This window comes from Bos taurus, chromosome 7, assembly GCF_002263795.3.
Source record: "Bos taurus isolate L1 Dominette 01449 registration number 42190680 breed Hereford chromosome 7, ARS-UCD2.0, whole genome shotgun sequence".
Lineage (NCBI taxonomy): Eukaryota > Metazoa > Chordata > Mammalia > Artiodactyla > Bovidae > Bos > Bos taurus.
Window position 1 is genome coordinate 12143347 of NC_037334.1, and position 16933 is coordinate 12160279.

General features: G+C 47.6%; 1 protein-coding gene across 2 annotated transcripts in view; it reads left to right on the plus strand.

Moving 5' to 3' along the window:
* The first annotated feature begins 659 nt into the window (after positions 1 to 659).
* Positions 660 to 16933, plus strand: part of CACNA1A (calcium voltage-gated channel subunit alpha1 A) — a 253311-nt gene continuing 237037 nt past the window's right edge. The window contains exon 1 of one of the 2 annotated variants that reach the window (XM_024993853.2): positions 660 to 1184. In XM_024993853.2, the coding sequence (XP_024849621.1) occupies positions 892 to 1184 (293 nt within the window). In that variant the 5' untranslated portion in view covers positions 660 to 891. 2 annotated transcript variants of the gene reach the window in all.

Consider the following 16933-nt stretch of genomic DNA (forward strand, 5'->3'; position numbering starts at 1 on the left):
AAGATGAGGCACGGTTGAGTGAAACGCTGCGCGCACACGCACATTCACACTCCTCCTTGGGCAGAAGAGGCAGCCGCTGGTGATTCAGGAAGGAAAAAAAATCACCGGGACCCTGCGGCTTCAAGACTCCTTAAGACCTCTTCGGAGTGTTTCCCTCCCCCTTCCCCTTCTTTCCTTTCCCCTTAATACTCTTAATTTAATTTTTTGGCTACAGATCTTTCAGCATTTTTAAGGTCTAGGAACTCAAAACAGAAAGGGTTGTTTCTTTTTTTTTTTTCTTTTTTAATTTGGGGGCTGCCTTTCCCCTTCCCCCCAGGAAAGACTTGCTTTTTTTTTTTTTTTTTAATAAAAATTGTTTTAATGGGCCGAGCGCACTGCTTTTGCAAGATGCCAGCCTGACCCGGACCCCGGAGGGGATTTGAAGCTTCCACTGCGTCCCGGGGGGAGTCCTTTGCAAATCCTTCGAGTCTTAAAGGGGGTGTGCGTTTTTTTTTTTTTAAACTGCCTTCCCCCCCTCCCTTTTTTTTTTTTCCGGAGTGGGTGGATTGGGGATTGCCTGGATTCCTTCCTCGGTTATTTTTTGCCTCGCTTCTCTCTCCCCTCCCCCCTTCCCCGGCCCCCGCGCCCCGCCCCCGCACCCTCCTCCAGCCCCTCCTTCTCCGGGGTCAGCCAGGAAGATGTCCCGAGCTGCTGCTATCCCCGGCTGGGGCCGGGCAGCCGCCTTGTGAGCCCCCGACCCGAGGCGCCGAGCCGCCGCCGCCCGATGGGCTGGGCCGTGGAGCGTCTCCGCAGTCGCAGCTCCGGCCGCCGTCTTCACAGCATCGGCGGCGGCGGCGGCGCCTTCCGCATCGTTCGCCGCAGCGTAACCCGGAGCCCTTTGCTCTTTGCAGAATGGCCCGCTTCGGAGACGAGATGCCGGCCCGCTACGGGGGAGGAGGCTCCGGGGCAGCCGCCGGGGTGGTCGTGGGCGCCGGAGGCGGGCGAGGAGCCGGGGGCAGCCGGCAGGGCGGGCAGCCCGGGGCGCAAAGGATGTACAAGCAGTCAATGGCGCAGAGAGCGCGGACCATGGCCCTCTACAACCCCATCCCCGTCCGACAGAACTGCCTCACGGTCAACCGGTCTCTATTCCTCTTCAGCGAGGACAACGTGGTGAGAAAATACGCCAAAAAGATCACCGAATGGCCATATCCTTTGCCCCGAACCCCCGGCAGCTGCGCCTCCCCCTCCTCCCTCCGCTTCCCCTCTTCCAGGCTGGGAGAGAGACCCGGGGGTTGATGGGAGGTGGTGGTGGGGGGGGTCTTCCAGGGGGTGGGAGAGGGGGCACCAGGGAGGAGTGCGGAGCGTCTCTCCACCCCGATCTGGGTTGAGCTACTGTGCAGGCTTGGGGTTGGGGGGTGCCAGGGGGAGTGGATTCCTTCTAAGGACCGATTTCGGAAGGAGGGCTGGGCCCTGGGGGTCGTACAGGGGCCTTTAGAGCCAGTTCCGGGTGGGTCAGAGTTCTCCGGAATGAGCATGGACCCGGCCAGGGCCTGGGTGCTCTGGCCGGGGCAAGGGAAGGACCGGGGCGGGGGAAGGCCTTGGCTGGGTTTCCCTAGCCGCCCCTCACCAGAGTCCACGGTTATCTCTAGAGCCGGGCCCAGTCTCAGCTCTCAGGCCTCTCCACCTCTGCTGGCCCCGAGGTTGGGGGCCGCCCTCTCAAGGAGGGGACCTAGGGGCTCCCAGGGCCAAGAGCCAGTATGAGAGCATATGGCCTTCATACGGAGGGGCCAGCACTGGCCAGAATGAATATTCCCTAGTGGGCCGCTGGCTGGGAAGGGATGAGGGGCATTTATTCTCCCCCATGTCTGCAGGTTCCATTGCCTTCTGCCACTGATTAGGGATCTCATCATCTTTCGGGGTGTAGGATACATCCCAGTTTGCCCCATCTGGGGCCCTGACCTGAAAGACCCAGGATGGGCCACTTCCATAAGAAAGACAGGACAAGAGAAAATGAGGTGCCAGGTCCTTCCTGGGGTGCCGTGTCAGGCCTTGGGTTGGAATCGGCTTCTTCCACCCTAGAGACCCAGGAGGGGACACCAGGAGAGTCAGCCTCCATGTGGACATCTCGGGCAGGTAAATGCCTTTTTTTTTTTTTTTTTAAATTAAAGCTCCAGAGGAAGAAGGTGGAGTCCAGATTTCCCTCTGTGGAGATGCTATTAAAATGCAGATCCCCCCGTGTTTCTTTAAATTCGTGCCTGCTTGAAATAAACCTTGAGGAGGGCTTAACATCTGTTGAGATGTAGGCAGGCAAGGATGGGTAATTAGTCGGGCTTTCTAGCAGTTATCTAAGCATGACCCAGATTCCAAGTCGGGGGAATGCACCCTGCTCCCCAGGCTGGCCGGACACCGTGCCGTGCCCAAGTGTGCCGCTCCTCGGCTGAGTTCCAACTGGCTGCCCTCAGTGTAAAAATGAACAGGAACAGGACTGGCTGGGTCCCTGGGCTTCACTGATGATCCCCCCATCCTCTTTGCATATGGTTTTGACTGTTATACACCCTACAAGGCTGAGCCCTGGGTAGTCCTGGGGTTGCTTATTGGAGGAACATGTTGGCTGGTGGATCCACTTTGAGCAGGATTTGGGCTTCTGGGCGCCGAAACTGCAACAGAGGGCTCTGAGCTTTTGGAGTGTGTGTGAACAGTCTACTTGGAGGGTGGTGAAAATTCAGAGGTTCAGCGGCTGTCTTTTGGGAGGGGTGTACCACTAATCATGATGTCATTTTGATGGGTGCCCCAGGCAGGAGCCAGGTCTTTGCCTCCCAAGTTTCAACCTTGTGATGATCTGTTGAAATGGTCCGGCGTCTTGTATTCACTCTGCCTGTCTCCTCTCAATCCCTGGAGGAGTAGGAGGGCACAGAGAATGGCAAGATGTCAGTGTGTGCAGGATCAGATAAGTCGGAGGTGCCCAGGAAGGATTCACTGGGCTGACAGGTTTCCGGGTTGAAAATGGTTTTAGATTGCCTTCCGGAGCCTGTATTTAGAGTCTTCTAAGAGGAAAGGAAGAAGGTGGGAGTCCAAATGTGTCCTTAGCTCACCCCAGTCCAGCTTGAATCCTGCAGATCAGAGGACTGTTGGGGAGGGGATGGCAACAGTCCTTTGGAAGGAGGAATCTTAAAAGAGAGATGCAGGTGACCTGAGAGCATTCGGTCCTTGAGAGGTTTTCTCTGGCTTTCATGCTCTCAGGAGCTTCGTGATGAGTTTGTGCATTTTGCTGTTTGCTGTCAGTTTCTGTTCCCCGAGGCAGCAAACACATTATACAGTCCCACTCTCAAAGGGTCAAAGGGGAGAGCTCTCCACTCCCCTAATCTGTCCCCAAGCAGAATCATCCAGGACTGAGCTTTCTGGGGAGGAGCGGGGGGAAGGAGAGAGGATGAGAGGGGAGGGGACAGAGAGATGGGGGCTGGGTAAGGAAATCTGGGCCAGTGCAAAGAGATGGGATGTATGGAAACATGAGGAGTCAGGGTACCGGGGCAGAACATTGACTTGAGTATCCAAATATTTCTGCCATTCAAAAATGTGTTTAAGTACTTATTTAGAACTTTAAAAGTAATGACTTACATATATGTATATATTTTCCTGTGTTTATATAGAGAGAGGAAAGTACCCAAGTCAAGTCCAGCTTAGTAAGTGAACATTCATGCCATTAGCATCTGGGCCAAGGAAAAGAAAGTGACCAGCTCCCCAAAAGTCCCCTCCTGCCCCCTTCCAGTTAATCCCCCTACAAGGGTTACCGCTACCCCGACTTCTGACCCCATGGGTTCATTTGGACTCCTTTTAAGCCTCCTGGAAATGGAGTCAGAGGCTGTGTTCCTCTGTGTCTGGCTTTTTTTTTTTCCCCGCTCAACAATCTGTCTGTGAGATGGATCCATGTCACTTCAGGTCATTGTTGGTTTTCCTTCTCAACACTGTGTGCTACTTTATTGTTGACTCTCTGCAGTGTAGCTCTCGGTTCTATGGTTGAGGGCCATTTGAGTAATTTCCAGACTGTGGTGCTGGGATCATTCTTGTGTGTGTCTTTGGTGGAACTTTGTGGGGAAGGCGTTTCTCTTTGAGTTTGTACCTAAGAGCGGATGACGTGTACTTGGAAGTAGCATTTACTGAGGGTCACAGGTGAGTGGGCAAAGCAGATTTCTCACTGTCATGTGAAGGAGGAGTCATTACGAATCCCATGAACTTGGCTGTGGGCTCCTAGGGCCTAAGCGTTACCTCCACATGCAAATTCCAGCATGGTACGCTGGCGGAGGGTGCAACCTTGCATTCTCCATGCTCATGGGCACTTTGCCACTGTGATCCACCACCCCGCCCCAAGCTCCATTTCCGCACCCCACTGTCCTCGGCAGCTTCAGCTTGAAGCCAGCAGATTTAAAGAGATTCTCAGGAATTTCATTTTTCTCTTCCTAAGTCAGAAAACCCACATGGAAATCTTTGATGTTCGGGTTTCCATTGGTTTCCTTCACTCTCGAAGGAGTCCAGTCAGCAGAGCTGTCTGGACCACACACCTGGGTTCCGTGTTCTCGTGGATGGGAAGGCTGATTTAAATATGGCTGTGACGGGCTCTGATGATGACTTCTAAAGAGCTCAAATCTGTCAGCTCAATAAGGTGCATCTGTCAACCTTCCTCAAGCCCCCAATTAATGCCACTCACTCCTGACGCTCTTCCCGGCGCCAGTGTGAATGTCATCTTCCTCCAGCCCTGCTGATGCCAGCAGATCGTCCCCTGAGCACTGTGTAGGAATGTGGGCCATGGCAAGAGCCGCAGACTCTGGTCTCTGTCTTATCCTGCTCCTTCTCCTGAAGCACATGCAGGATCCCAGGTTTTCACCCTTTATTTTCGGGAATCTCAGTGAGAAACCCAGAGTGCCCTCACATCAGATGCCCACTTTTTTTTTTTTAATAAAAAACTCTCTAAAGAGGAATGTTCTGTATCAGAAGCAGACGTCGACGCCCTGGGAGATGTTGGAGCATATTATCAGAGCCTTGGCCCACTCAGAAAAGTAGATTGTGCTAGAAGGGCAAGGGAGAATGGCTATCTGATTCTTCTCCTAGATCAGTGTGGCAGATATTTCCAGAAGAGCAAAACTCTGTGGAGTAGATATTAGTGTGACTTTTCCCTTGGGATTTCTTTTTCCCCCTCCACAATCCCCAAATGCTGACAAATAAAAGATCAGCTCATTGAGGAGTTAAAAACCTACCTGGAGCTGACCCCAATGTCTACTCTTAATTTACGGTCTTCATTGATCCTACTTGGTGTGCATTTTGGGCTTCCCAGATGGTGCTAGTGGTAAAGAACCCACCTGCCAATGCAGGAGGCATGGAGGTGCAGATTCACTCCCTGGATTGGGAAGATCCCTTGGAGGAAGATATGGCAACCCACTCCAGTATTCTTGCCTAGAGAATCCCATGGGCAGAGGAGCCTGGCAGGCTTCAGTCCATAGGGTTGAAAAGAGTTGGACATGACTGAAGCGACTTAGCGTGGTGTGCATTTTGGTATATTTTACTGAAGAAATGGTAGGTATGCTTGATTCTGGGGTGCTGCTCCAGCCATCCCACTGCAAGTGTTATTTATATACATTGTAGTACTTTCTAGACTTAACTGAGTGTGAGGATTGCCTTGTTAAAATGGTGAGTTTTGTCCAGCAAGTTTGGAGTGGGGTTTGAGGTCAGATGGGGCTTCCCAGGTGACTCAATGGTGAAGAACTCACCTGCCAGTACAGGAGACATAAGAGACGTGGGTTCCATCCCTGGGTCAGGAAGATTCCCCTGGAGGAGGGCATGACAACCCACTCCAGTATTCTCACCTGGAGAATCCCATGGACGGAGGAGCCTGGTGGGCTACAGTCCATGGGGTCACAGAGTCAGACACAACTGTAGCAACTTAGCACGCACGCTGGAGTCAGACAGGCTACCATTGCACCATGAAGTCACTGGGGTGGGGTCTTTTCTAACAAGCCTCCAGGGATTGACCATGCTGTTTGTCCACAAGTTATAGTTGGAGTATCCAGGTCACATCATAGATGCATCCTTTTTTTTTTTTTCTTTTTCTCAAAAACCAGGTTTATTGAAGTATTCAATATAAATTACTTCCAGTGAAATTCACCCTTTTAAGCATATAGTTCTGAGTTTTGACAGATGCATGCAGTCATGTAGCCAACACCAGAATCAAAATAGGGAATAATTTCATCAACCTGGAATATCCCCTGGTCCTCTCTGAGTCAGCATCCCACTATGCAAGCCCTGATCTTTTTTCCATCCTTATTGCTGTTGTCTAGTCACAAAGTTGTGTCCGACTCTTTTCGACCCCATGGACTGTAGACCACCAGGTTCTTCTGTCCATGGGATTTCCTAGGCAAGTATACTGGAGTGGGTTGCCATTTCCTTCTCCAGAGGATCTTCTCAATCCAGGGATCGAGGCTTCTGCATTGGCAGGCGGATTCTTTACCACTGAGCTATCTGAGAAGACTCTTTCTATCCTTACAGTTTTGCCTTTTTTAGGAGGTCATATAAATAGAATCAGACAGGACGCAGCCTTTGAGATTCACTCATGTTGTTGTGTGTATCATTTATTCATTCTTTTGAGTGCTGAGTCGTATTCCATGGGATGGTTGGAGCAGAGTGCATTCTTCCATTTCCCAGGACATTTTGGGTGTTTCCAGTTTGGGCGATTATGAATAGAGCTGCTACAAACATTGGTAGATGGGTTTTAGTGGGAACATTTGGGAATGTACATTTTATTTCTCAGATAAGTACCCAGGAGTAGGTTTGCTGGGTTATGTGGTAAGAATGTGTTTAGCTTTGTAAGAGAATGCCAAACTGTTTTCCAAAGTGGTTGTGCCATTTTGCATTCCCATCCTGTGATCCCTTTAAAAGCAGCGTGTTCTAAGCTCCAAAGTGCGTCTGGCCTCAAGGGTTTAGCATAAAGGGTTGTGGATGTGTGGAGAGTAGCAGAAGTGATAGCAGTAAGTGCCAGTCAGAGAAATTAGAAGGGGTGAGGATGTCATATGAAGCTATGTGCCTGCTCTGGTTTGAAGTCTAGCAATGGAGTGGGATCTCCAGTGTGGCAGAAGAAGGTCTCTGATGGAGAGGGGTGCTTTGGTTCGGTGCCTCGGCAATAAAAAGTCGACCTCTGAGGCTGTGAGACCTTTGCCCACCACCCTTTTCCCCACTGCCACCCCAGCACATTTGGCACAAAGTAGGTACTCCATAAATGTTTGTCCAATGAATGACAAAAATGTCCCTCTTTACCCATTTTCCAAATTATAGGGATCTGATTCACCTGTGTACCCATGTTTTAGGTTTTCAGTGGGTTTTAGGTTCGGATGGTGGGATGATGGGAGGCATGTGTATACATGAAGTTAATAGACCAAAGAAGATCTCTGAAGTGTTAGTGCTAGAGAAATCGGGGAGCAGTGGCCCCTTGAGAGTGGAGTCTTCCCCTGGGGCTTTTGAGGGGACATCTGTTGGGTTGTTGTTCGGTAGCTAAGTCATGTCTGACTCTTTGTGACCCCATGGACTGTATAGCACGCCAGACTTCCCTGTCCTGCACTATCTCCCGGAGTTTGCTCGAATTCATGTCCACTCAGTCAGTGAGGCCGTCCAGCCATCTCATCCTCTGCCACCCCCTTCTCCTCTTGCCCTCAATCTTTCCCAGCATCAGAGTCTTTTCCAGTGAGTTGGCTCTTCACTTCAGGTGGCCAAAGTATCGTCGCTTCAGCATCAGTCCCTTTCCAGTGAATATTCAGGCTTGATATCTGTTGGGTACCTGGAGCTTATGGACACCCCGCCCCATTGCTCGCCCAGTAGCAAGCACACACATGCAGTCCTTCAACAATGGAAGGCACCGCTAGGAAGGTGGAATCAGTCCAGAGATATGGGGTCTATCGTTCATCCTGAAACCCCAGTTTATACATTTCCAGGGATGCTAACTCAGCTCCTCATAAAAGGATGCAGGTGGTACCGTGAAATATAACAGAGGTGAGGGAGAGCACTGTGAGCTTTAGGTCAGCCAGGCCTGGGTTCAGATGACTCACGAGCGGCCTTGAGCATCAGAGCCTCGGTTTCCTCATGCAGTTGATGAGGATATTGCTTCTGAGTTCATGTTCCTGGGCAGACTCTCGAGGAGGTCACAGGGGATCAGGCATGAGAAATGCTCAGCCCAGTTTCCTGTTACAGAGAAAGCTCCAAAATGCATGAACCATCACATTGGAGAGTACTTTCTTCTCCTTACGTTCTATTTTGGAAACGTTGTCGAGAAACCAGGCTCTCTGGGTAGGAGTGGGAGAGAAGGGCCCCTCTGTTGACTGGCTGGTTTGGATTTATTAATCTGAGCGTGCACCCTTTTCTTTTAAATTGAAATACAATTGATTTACAGTGTTGTTAGTTTCAGATATACAGCTTAAAGCTTTAAGATTCAGTTATGCATATGTATTTTTTTTCAGAGTCTTTTCCCTTATAGATTATTATAAACTATTGAATACAGTTCCCTGGGCTGTACAGCAGGTCCTTGCTGTTTGCCTATTTTTTATATAGTGGTCTGTTTATCTCAATCCCAAAGCCTTAATTTATCCCTCCCCTCCCCCTTTCCCCTTTGGAAGCCCATTTGCGTTCTCCTTTCTCTCTGGAAGCTTTAAGTTGTGGGCGGGGAGGAGAAATACATGGCCACTTGACCTATTTTTCTATTCTCTTTGGTCTGAGGTAAAATTGTCTTCCTCTCCCTTGGTTCCTTCCTTTGTGGGTGACAAGGTGAGGGAGTTTCAAAGTGTATAATTAGCTTCTCTGCCCCGCCCCTTCTCCTTCTTCTGAGCCAAAGGGTCCGACGCAGGATGGAGACCGCAGGCCTAGGACAGTTGCTGTGGCCGTCCTGGGCGACTCCTGAGAGTTGAGCAGTAGACCCCTGCTCAGCTTTGCTGTTAGATTACATCCCCTTCCCTTCCCCAACAGTTTCTGTCTTTCTTCTTTCTCCCTTCTCCCTCACTTCCTGGGAGCATAGAGGAAGACAAGGAACATTCCAGGAGAGGAATCCAGGTGTTCAAAAACCACCGGGCGTTAGTCCTTGTCTGGGTAGGGTGACCAGATGTCCCTGTTTGCCTGGCCCTGTCCTGGTTTTAACATCTTGAAAAGCCCAGCAGTTTGGGGCTAACAAGGACTTTGGTGGCCCTACTGTTGAGTTTTTCTTTTTAACTGGAGGATAATTGCATTGCAGTGTTGCGCTGGTTTCTGCTGGACAACAATGTGAATCAGCTATAGGTATACATATATCCCCTCCTTCCTGAGCCTCCCACCCACCCTCACATCCCAGCCCTCTAGGTCATCGAAGAGCACCAAGCTGAGCTCCCTGTGCTATTCAGCTGCTTCCGGCTCGCTATCGATCTACTAGTGAATTCTTAACACCCCAGGGATGTAGGGAGCCAGAGATGGTGCCAGTGCCCAGGAAAGATGAAGATAAGTAACTTTTTTTCCTCTGAAAAGCTGAGACTTTATCTTGGAATGAATTGTGCTTTTGGAAGCTACTTATTTAAGGCAGCTAATGCGAGAGAGATCCCAGCTCTGAAGCGCGAAATTCCAGAGTTAAATACGGATCAAGTTTTGTCGTCTCTCTTGGGTCAGAGGCGGCTTTATCTTCTTTTCAGCTTGGGAACATTCTTGGGTCTTCCTATAAGGTGCTCTTTACTCAGGTTGGACCTGGAACTCGGGTATTAGCAGCCCTTCCCCCAACAACACTATTTAAGAGGCCCACCCCGCCCCCTCCATGGAGCAATGAAGGAAAACGCAATTTCATCGCCCACCTGCCAGTAAATAATATTCATGCTGTTAAGTTCTGTTCTCATTTTAGGTCTGTGCGTAAAGTATTATATAATTTTAAACCAATTTTAAAGTATTTTTATACAAGCGTTTGCAGGAGGGCGAAGTCTGATCTTAAGAATAAAACCGACAGATTCGTCTTAAACGAGACTTGCGTACAGACCTAGAACTTGTTCTGTGAGGGGGTTACCCAGTTTCTGACCTTCCAGAACTTGCTATATCCTTTTTTAAAACTTTTTTTTAAAATTAAACTTTTTATTTGATCCTGGAGTATAGCTGATTAACAATGTTGTGATAGTTTCAGGAGAACAGCAAAGGGGCTCAGCCATCCATATACATGTATCCATTCTCCCCTAAACTCTTCTCCCATCCAGGCTGCCACATAACCTTGAAGAGAGTGCCCTGTGCTGTACAGTAGGTCCTTGTTGGTTATCCATTTAATTTTAATTAACAAAAATTTTTTTTGGCAAGGGGATTTTCTTTATTTGAAGAGGCACTCTTGGTTTGTTTGTTTGTTTTAAAAAGACTTCTTATTTTGTATTGGGATATTTCCCTGTCTTATAAAATAGGTCCTTGTTGGTTATCCATTTTAAATATAGCAGTGTGTACATGTCCATCCCAAGCTCGCTAACTGTCCCTTCTCCCCATCCTTCCCCCGCCCCCTGCCAGCAACCATAAGTTTGGAGAACCTGTTGTGTTTTTTTGTTCCATTAACCTTTGTTATTTCCTTTATTAGTAATAATGGGCATGGGAACCTCTGCTGATCCTCACTTGCTGCTATGAAATGTTTGTGGTGTCCATGGAGGGATGTGCTTGTTTGAGTAATAAGCACCAGGGTTGGAGGCTAAAAGGAGAAGAGGTTGGGAGGGAAGGTGATACTGGTGGAGGTGAAGCAAAGGGTTTGGGAATAGGTGGCTCCGGTTGTACATCTTAGCTCCAACTCCCAGTAGCTGTGCCTCAGTCTCTTCGTCTGTAAAATGGGCATAGTAGTCCTACAACCAGGACATCATGAGAGGATTAAAAGATACATGAAAGCATGTGGTGGATATGATTATTTTGTAAAAAGCATCAGAATGGGGGAGAGTATCAGAATGGATACTGTAGATCCATGATTGCCAGGGCTAGGTCTGTTGTGGTCACCACTCTGGCCCTGTGCTTGGCACCTACAGTAGCTGAATACGTGACTCTGGGATGTTTTCTTGCACCTTATTTGAACAGTGACTTGCTTTAATCCTGTTCTGGGTTCACAACACATTCTGAATATTGTCTCTCCTTTCGTTTGTTTTTCCTTATTTATTTTAATACCATATGGAAACACACTGATGGATCCGCTACCTGAGTAAAGAACTAGAACAGTGGCTCCCAAAGTGTGGTCCCCAGGCCTGCAGCGTCAGCAGCACCTGCTGCAGGGCCGAGATGCTTACCCTTGGGCCCACACCACTATGTCCTGGGGGGCTGTTGAAGCACAGGTGGTTGGGCTTTGCCCCCAGAGTTTCCGATTCAAAAGGTTTCGGGTGGAACCCGAGAATTTTCATTTCTAGCAAGTTCCCGGGAGCTGCTGATCCTGCTGGTTTGGGGATCCCTCTGAACTAGAACATGCTCAGTAATTTACTTCTACCTATAGCCTCTGACCCTGCCTTGGCTTCCCGCCCCTCCCCCACTCACTCCCCCAAAGGCAACACTCTCTCTTGGATTGGGTGTGTAATTTTATTTATTTATTCATTTATTTACTTAGGCTGTGGTGGGTCTTCGTTACTGCGTGGGCTCTCTCTAGTTTCAGGGAGCAGGGGCTGCGCTCTGGTTGTGGAGTGCAGGCTCCTCATTGTGGTGGCTTCTCTTGCATTGGAGCTCGGGCTCTAGGGCACGCGGGCTTCAGTAGCTCTGGTTCTCAGGCTCTGGAGCACAAGCTCAGTAGTTAGACGCGTGGGCTTAGTTGCTCTGCACAACGTGTGGAATCTTCCCAGACCAGGGATCGAACCCATGTCTCTGGCACTGGCGAGCGGCTTGTTTACCACTGAGCCACCAGGGAAGCCCCTGGATTGGGTGTGTCTTATTCCCTTTCTTTCTTTTTAAAGATGTTTTATCACACATTTACATATGCCTTAACTCTAATGTTTTACTTTCGTGGTTTCTGAGCCTTTTTAGCCTTCTGGAACTTGCCCTTGCTTTTTTCACTCAATTGTATGTTTCTAAGATTCATCTCTCTTATTTGAGTGTAGCTGGAGGTCATTTATTTTTCTCTGTATAATATTATATTCTGCGATGATACAACAATTTATCCACCTTCCTGGATGATGGACATTTGGGATGTTTCCAGGTTTCTTGTTTTTTTTTGCTATTATGAACAGTGCTGCAGTACTGAATAAATAATTTTGGAATGAATGAATTCAAGGTGTTAATTTTAGTCTGTGTACTTGGGAATGTCGCTTCAGCTAGAATCAGCTGAGATTCATCAGCATTTATGGAACACCAGCCATCTGACAGGCACTGGCTAAGCCATTTCACAGTCTACCCATCCTTCTCTCTAAGGGCTGGGTCAGCCAGACAGCCTCTGTTCTTCCTTGTCTTCTGAAAGTCAACCTGTGTCTTAGGCATTGGCAATTGCTGTTAGTAGAGGAGTATCAGGGCTGATTTGAGAGCATGGACTCTGGAGCCAGGGGAATGGGGTTCCAATACTAACTCTTGCTAGTCACTAGCTGTGTGACCTTGCTCAAGTCATTTAAGTTATTCTATGCCTCAGTTTCCCAGTTTGTCTAAAGGGGGTTCTAATAGCACCTATCTGGGAAGATCAAATTAGTTAATACATGTTACGCTTAGAAAATAGTGCCTGGAACTTAGCGCTATATGTGTTTATATATGGATGAATGCAACAATGGATTGATGAGAGGGAAGAAGGAAGGATGGGCTTATTTGAGTGGCCTTTCTGACCCAATGCTTGGAATAGTGCATGACACATAGTAGGTGCTATGTGAAAGTGAAAGTGTTCGTCGCTCAGTCGTGTCTGACTCTTTGCAACCCCATCAACTGTAGCCTGGCAGGCTCCTCTGTCCATGGAATTCTCTAGGCAAGAATACCGGAGTGGGTTGCCATTCTCTTCTCCAAGGGATTTTCCCAACCCAGGGATCAAACCTAGGTTTCCTGCATTTCAGGCAGATTCGTTACCACTTGAGCCACCAGGAAAGTCCTATGTGCTGCATAGTATTAGTTATTATTCTGCCTTTGCTTGCCAAGGCTCTTAATCCCCTTGATCTCTCTTATTCTTTGGTATCTATCTTGAGACCCCATCTTCCTGGATTATCAACTGAACCACCATTGCGCCAATGTAGAATTCAAGGGGAAAACAATCAGGGGGGTCATGTTATCAATATTTGTAGATACTAGAATTCCATGATTCCAAGGCCCAGGCAAATTTTTTCTCATCTCAGCAATCCTTGTCTATATCCCTGATCAACTTCCTCTCCCATTCCCTATACCCCACTGCCAGGCTCTTTCCAGTCTGCTTACAACTTCCCCTTCTTCTAACCATACCCTGCTTTCTAAGTGTACCATCTTTGAAGACATCAAAGACTTCAAACTAGTGAGAATAGGCCAGCTTCTGTGCAGGTCTTATAAGGACTTGGAGCATTTGGGTCTTGCACAAATTAGAATAGTCAAAATTTTTTGGAAGAGTTGTTAGAATGTAGAATTTTAACAATTTGGCCTGTTCCTAATCACAACAGAGTCTAAAGTTTAGGATCATTGATGAATATTTGTGATTTAGAGGGGAGAAGTATCTTATGCAGATGAGTAGATAGTTGGATAGATTTGTGGAGGGTTGGACAGATGGACAAATAGGTGAATGGGTTAGATGGAATGAAGGAGGGCAGGATGGATTGATGAGACAAAGAAAAGATGAATGATACTGGATGGATGGGTTATAAGTGGGTGGGTAAGTAGATTGATGGGTGATAAGGAGATGGGTGGTGGACAGATGGATGAATGAATGAGTGATGAAGGAAAGAAAGGATGAATGGGCAAATATATGAGTGGATAATAGATGGCAGGTGACTGGACTGAAGAGTAAAAAGATGAATGGATGGATGAATAGATGGATGGAAATGGATGGATGGGTGGGTGGATGGGTGGTGTTAGATCTCAGGGTGTGTGGAAGGGTGGGTGTCCGTGTCTGGGTCTCTGATACTTGATGTTCTTATTGGCTTGGAGATTGAATCCTTCCACTTACCACCCTCAATGCTAAGTGACTCTTGCTTGCTTTGTGAAAAGCAGTAAGATGGTATGCTTGTGTCTTACCTCTCATTAGAAAGCTCCTTGAGGGCAGGGAACAGTGATGTACCTTTCTCACATCCGCCAACAGTTCCCACATTGTATGATGCACGAGTGTTTGTTGAGTAGTGATGAGGAAAATTAAGAGTGTTCTTGACAAAGATTATTAAAATTCTGGAAACAGCACTTCCATTTTTTTTTTTTAATTTCAGTACTGGGACTAAAAGTGGAATTCCTTGGATTTTGCTCCCTTGGTTAATAGTGGTGGGCTAATGGAATATCTCTCTTCCAAGTAGGTTGGGTAAATGTCCCAGATGCTTCCTCACTGGTCAGAGATTGCAGATTATAGATGTACTAGGTTCTACAAGGCCCCTCATGATCTAAAAAGTCCCTGTTTTGTCTTTGATCTCATTTCTTCCATTCTCTACCCCTTCCACTCTGTCCCAGCCCCACTGACCCTTTTTGCTCAAATCCGGCTTTTGCATCTGGAGGCATCTGTGCTGGCGCTTCCCGCCGCTTGCATCATTGTTTCTCCAGGTCTCCCAATGGCTGACTCCTCTTCGTTTAAGTCTCAGCCCAAAAGTAACCTCCTCCAGGAGGCCTATCCTCTTCATTTGTTGAATATCTGAAGTACAAAGAATATGAAATACATGCATACTCTCCTATCCAGAGTGAATCTCTGGTGACATTTTAATCTATTTCATTCCATCTTTGCTTATGGATATAAGCTTTTATGAACACATTTGCATGCCACTAGATATTCCTGGACAGCAACATCAGGACTACCGTGTAGAGCTGTATAGACTGCACACTGCACAAGGGTATTGTATCTCCTATCATAACTGTGCATTTATTATTTTAGTTTCTCAGATGATGAAAGCTTAAGTATCTTGTTCTAGCAAAATGAAGATATTATGACAATCTTTTGACAGATGGACCTAACAACTTGCAAAAGGGGCGTCTTATTTAAATCCACACAGTGGTGCTGTATGGGTTGGCATCAACTCCAGAAAAGACTGTTGCTAATATCTGATGACATTCCACTTTATGGATATACCATACTTCTTGTAACCAACCCCAGTCATTTGTTTTGTTTATAAACAACAGCACAATGAACATCTTTGTGCGTAAAGCTGTGTCCACAGTGCTGAATATTTTCAGACTGAAAATAATCTGGTCTAGAGGTTGCATTCAAGTCTTAAAACTGTTGCCGCCTCTTTCCTTGAATCTGAAAAGAGATTTGGAGACTAGGTGACTTGAAATTTGGGAAGTCGAGGAGGAGTATGGAAAGAACAGTTGATTGGTTTGGAGTTTTTCCTAGGCTGCATGTGGAGCAGTGCTTTTGAACTGGGGGTGATTTTGCCTTCCAGGGGACTTTTGGCAATGTCTGGAGATATTTTTGGTTGTCACGAATGTGGAGGGCGGGGTGCCACTGGTACTTAGCAGATAGAAGCTGGGGATGTACTGAGCATCCTAAAATGCACAGGACGGCACACTCCTGCTCCCATCCATGAAAAACTATCCAACCCTAGATGTCAATATTGCAGAGACTGAGAAATCTTGATGTAAAAGATGTCACGGATTCCTTGAGTGGGTGGATTTAGGGTTTGGGGGTTACTTAAATTTTACTTACAGTTTCTCTTGCTAGCTGGGTGTCTGAGCCAGCTTTCTCTGAACTTTAGATCCCACACTATCAGCAACAGGCTTGCTACTGACAGATTCGTTGATGTAAATATAGATGAGTATATAGAAGGAAGTCTCAGCTGGAGTTGGAAAATGTTGGAATGAAAGCTGCTGCAACCTTCCTTTCTCTCTCCTTCTCCTTCTGTTGCCCAGTTTTTAAATCGTGTCTCACTTTCTTTGGGCTCCTGGCATGGTGAGTACTGCTGGAGGAGACAGTGGTTCTGTTTCTTTAGTCTCCACACCCAAGGCTGGCCTTGGGCATGTCTAGGACACCCCTGAGACAGATAAGCTTGGAGATGTGAAGGGGGAGAAGAGTGCGTTCATGATAAATTTCATTCATTCAAAAATGTTTACTGAGCACCTCCTATGTGTCAGGCAAGGGAGGGGAGGTGCAGGGAGGCAGGTGACAAGGGTAGATTGTGTGGACCACAGAGAAGACTTTTACTCCAAAGGGAATGGCAGCATCATTCCTGTTTTCCACCTGACACGTGTATACCTTTTGTTTTCCATCACAGAAAATAGGGTCTTTTGTGTGTACACAGTGTTTTGCTGTCTTTCCTCCAATACCAGCCACACTACAAGGACCTCACTATTTCCTTAGGACAGATTGCTGGAGGTGGCATGGCTGGGTCATCTATCAGGCTTTGGGGCCAGGTTGCCAGGAACAGCTAGACTGTGTCTTTTTAAACTCTGAGGTTCTGTTTCCCTGATCATGTGGCCCAGCTAGCTGTCCTTGATTTTACATCATAACCAATCAGATAAGTGAAAAAAATGGACTCTCTTTGTGATGCAATATACGTTTCTTCAGTTTGCAAAGATGCAGAGCATTTTCCAGATCCATACGGGCTATCTGTGTTTCCTTTGTGATGTCCCTGGTCGCATCGTTAGCTCCATTTTCTCTAGAGACATCTGTCACAGATAGCTTTTGGGGAAGTGGCACCAGGTTCTATAGACACTGAGGGGTTCTTTGATTCTACGTCGGGTTTGAAGCAGTGTAGTGGTTAAGAGGGAGGGCTGTAGAACCAGGCTACCTGGGTTAAATCCCAGCTCTGCTTCTTTCCAACCTCTTAATGCTGGACAAGTACTTCACCTTCTGGACCTCAATTTCCTCATCTGTAAAATGGGTATAACATGAGTTCCTGTCTCGTGGGGT